The sequence below is a fragment of the Colobus angolensis genome, unplaced genomic scaffold (genome assembly GCF_000951035.1).
Source record: "Colobus angolensis palliatus isolate OR3802 unplaced genomic scaffold, Cang.pa_1.0 Scaffold5, whole genome shotgun sequence".
In the NCBI taxonomy this organism is placed as follows: Eukaryota; Metazoa; Chordata; class Mammalia; order Primates; family Cercopithecidae; genus Colobus; species Colobus angolensis.
Window position 1 is genome coordinate 18,031,557 of NW_012118487.1, and position 2,142 is coordinate 18,033,698.

Genomic DNA, 2,142 nt, shown 5'->3' on the forward strand with positions numbered 1-2,142 from the left:
TAGGGGTCTCTGGAGAGACCCTGGAAGATGCTCCTGAAAGCCTAGATGCAGACTACGCGGACAGAAGACGCTCCTTTCTCGCGCCCATTACTGGAGTGGGAGGGGCCTCAATGCGCCTGGCGCCAGGTCTCAGGGGGCGGGGAATGGGCGGAGCCTTTTCCCTAAACTGGCGCGCCCTGGCGGCGCTGAGATTCGGATTGGAGACTTTTGAACCCGGAAGCAGTTGGGGGCGCTCGGAAGCGGCCGCGTATCGGGGAATGCTGCTGGCACTGCAGCTGCGGAATGGTCGGCGGTGGCGGGAAGCGCAGGCCCGGCGGGGAGGGGCCGCAGGTACTGCCGGAAAGCTTGTGCGGGCTGCGCGGGGCGCTTTGGGTGACAGCCAGGAGGCAGCGCGTTTCATTCATCCAGTGATTATTAAGCTTGCTGTGTGTCTGGGGGCTGCGGTTTACTGCGGGGACCCTGCCCAGGGCCGCTGTTTCGCGTCCTGCAGGGGGTTGGACAAGGAAAGTAGCGCCTCTGCGTCTTCTGCCCAGCTCCTCTTGGCGCATTTCCTGGGGAAACGGATTAAGCCAGCCGGCGGTTCATTCATTCGCCCAACCAGTTTGATGGGGAACCGATTACATTCTAGACGTTGTGCGGGACGCTGCGTATTCGGGGTCAACCCGCCTGCCCCTGCTCCTTGTAGAGCCCCCGGCCTGGGGAGGAGGTACACAAGCGAATACGCATTCTACTGTTACTTTTTTGTTTGGGATTATAAAGCTGGTGTGTAAAAAGTGCTATGGAAACACTGAAGGAGGATTTAACAAGTCCCAGGGGGTGTTAAAGAAGACTTTTAAGACAACTCTTTGAAAAAGGGTTTTGAAGGCAGATGAATAAGATTTTGAGACAAAAAACTGTAGGAGATGTTTGGCCATAGCGGAGCGTTCGGCTTGGCTAGAGCCAGGGAAATGGGAAAGTAAGAGGGACCTGATCATAAAAGCACTACTGAGAGGGGACGACGAGAAAGTATGTGCATTCTCTCGTACGTTACTACGATTTCGGAAGTTCTGTAACCTCCACAGTAGCAATAAGGGGAATCAGGCAGGAAAGAAGTGCCTTTATGATAACTAAAGTTTTAGAAAAATTCCTTTGGCAGTGCCATAAATTGGACAGGGTGAGACAGTCTTAGAGGGCTTAACTAACTGTTAAAGGGCCATGCGTGTAGGCGTTCTTCATATTGGCTCATGCACTCTAGGAATACCAGGGTCAAGAAGAAGAGTAGCCTCCGAAGGGGACAGCTGTTCTAAATTCTAGTTGTTAGGGATATGGAGATGCTGAACTAGTGTGTGAGTTAAGGCACAGCTGAAAAAATTCTCTTTTTGAAGGTGCAGTGAAGAACTGCTTTGGCGGAGTGATGTGCTTAACTAGAAATACAATACCAGAAATGAAGATGAGTCTGTAGAGACTATAACCATAAAGGCCAGCATTTGTGTATTGTGTGCTAGGACTGTCCTGTGTATTTTTACGTATAATAACATTCCTTGTAACAACCCTATGATATAGGCACTGTATGCCCTTTTTTGCAGATGAGAAAACAAAACACAGAGAGGTTAAGTAACTTGCGTAAAGTTGGAAATCAGTAGAGTCAGGAGTCTACCTGGGCAACCTAACCATTATGCAAAACTGCCTTTCAGCAAGGAGATTCAGCCTTTTCTAACATCTTCAGTTGGAGCCAGTTTTGAAAGTCTGAACAAAGACTGTTATAAAAACAGAAGACAGGATAGCTCAGGACTTCATATGTTCCTACTGTTCTATATTTGCTGTTGGAGAAGCAACATAGTGAAGTGGTTGAGAATCTGCTTTGGAGCCAGATTTAAACCTGAGTTTAAATCCCTTCTCTCCTACTTCCTAGTTAGGGACATAGGGAAGTTAACGTCAGTTTCCTCAGCTGTAGGATGAGGTTAATAGTATCTAGCGATGAGACGGTTGAGGACTAAATGAGTTAATCCACAGAAGGTGCTTAGAACAGTGAAATAGCACAAAATAAGTTCTCAAGAAGTATGACTTACTACTTGTTTTTACTATGATCTTTACTATTTGCTGTTATACTTCTGGATTCATTTTTCAACGACCTTTTTGTTCAACGTGTTTTTTTTTTTTTTT

The 2,142-nt window shown here is 47.6% G+C and overlaps 1 protein-coding gene across 1 annotated transcript in view; it reads left to right on the plus strand.

The window, feature by feature from the left end:
- Window positions 1–219: 219 nt before the first annotated feature.
- Window positions 220–2,142, plus strand: part of LOC105524509 (chromosome unknown open reading frame, human C4orf27) — a 24,391-nt gene continuing 22,468 nt past the window's right edge. Inside the window, exon 1 of the mRNA XM_011959801.1 lies at window positions 220–330. Coding sequence (XP_011815191.1) covers window positions 283–330 — 48 coding nt within the window. The 5' untranslated portion in view covers window positions 220–282. The remainder of the gene's footprint in view (window positions 331–2,142) is intronic.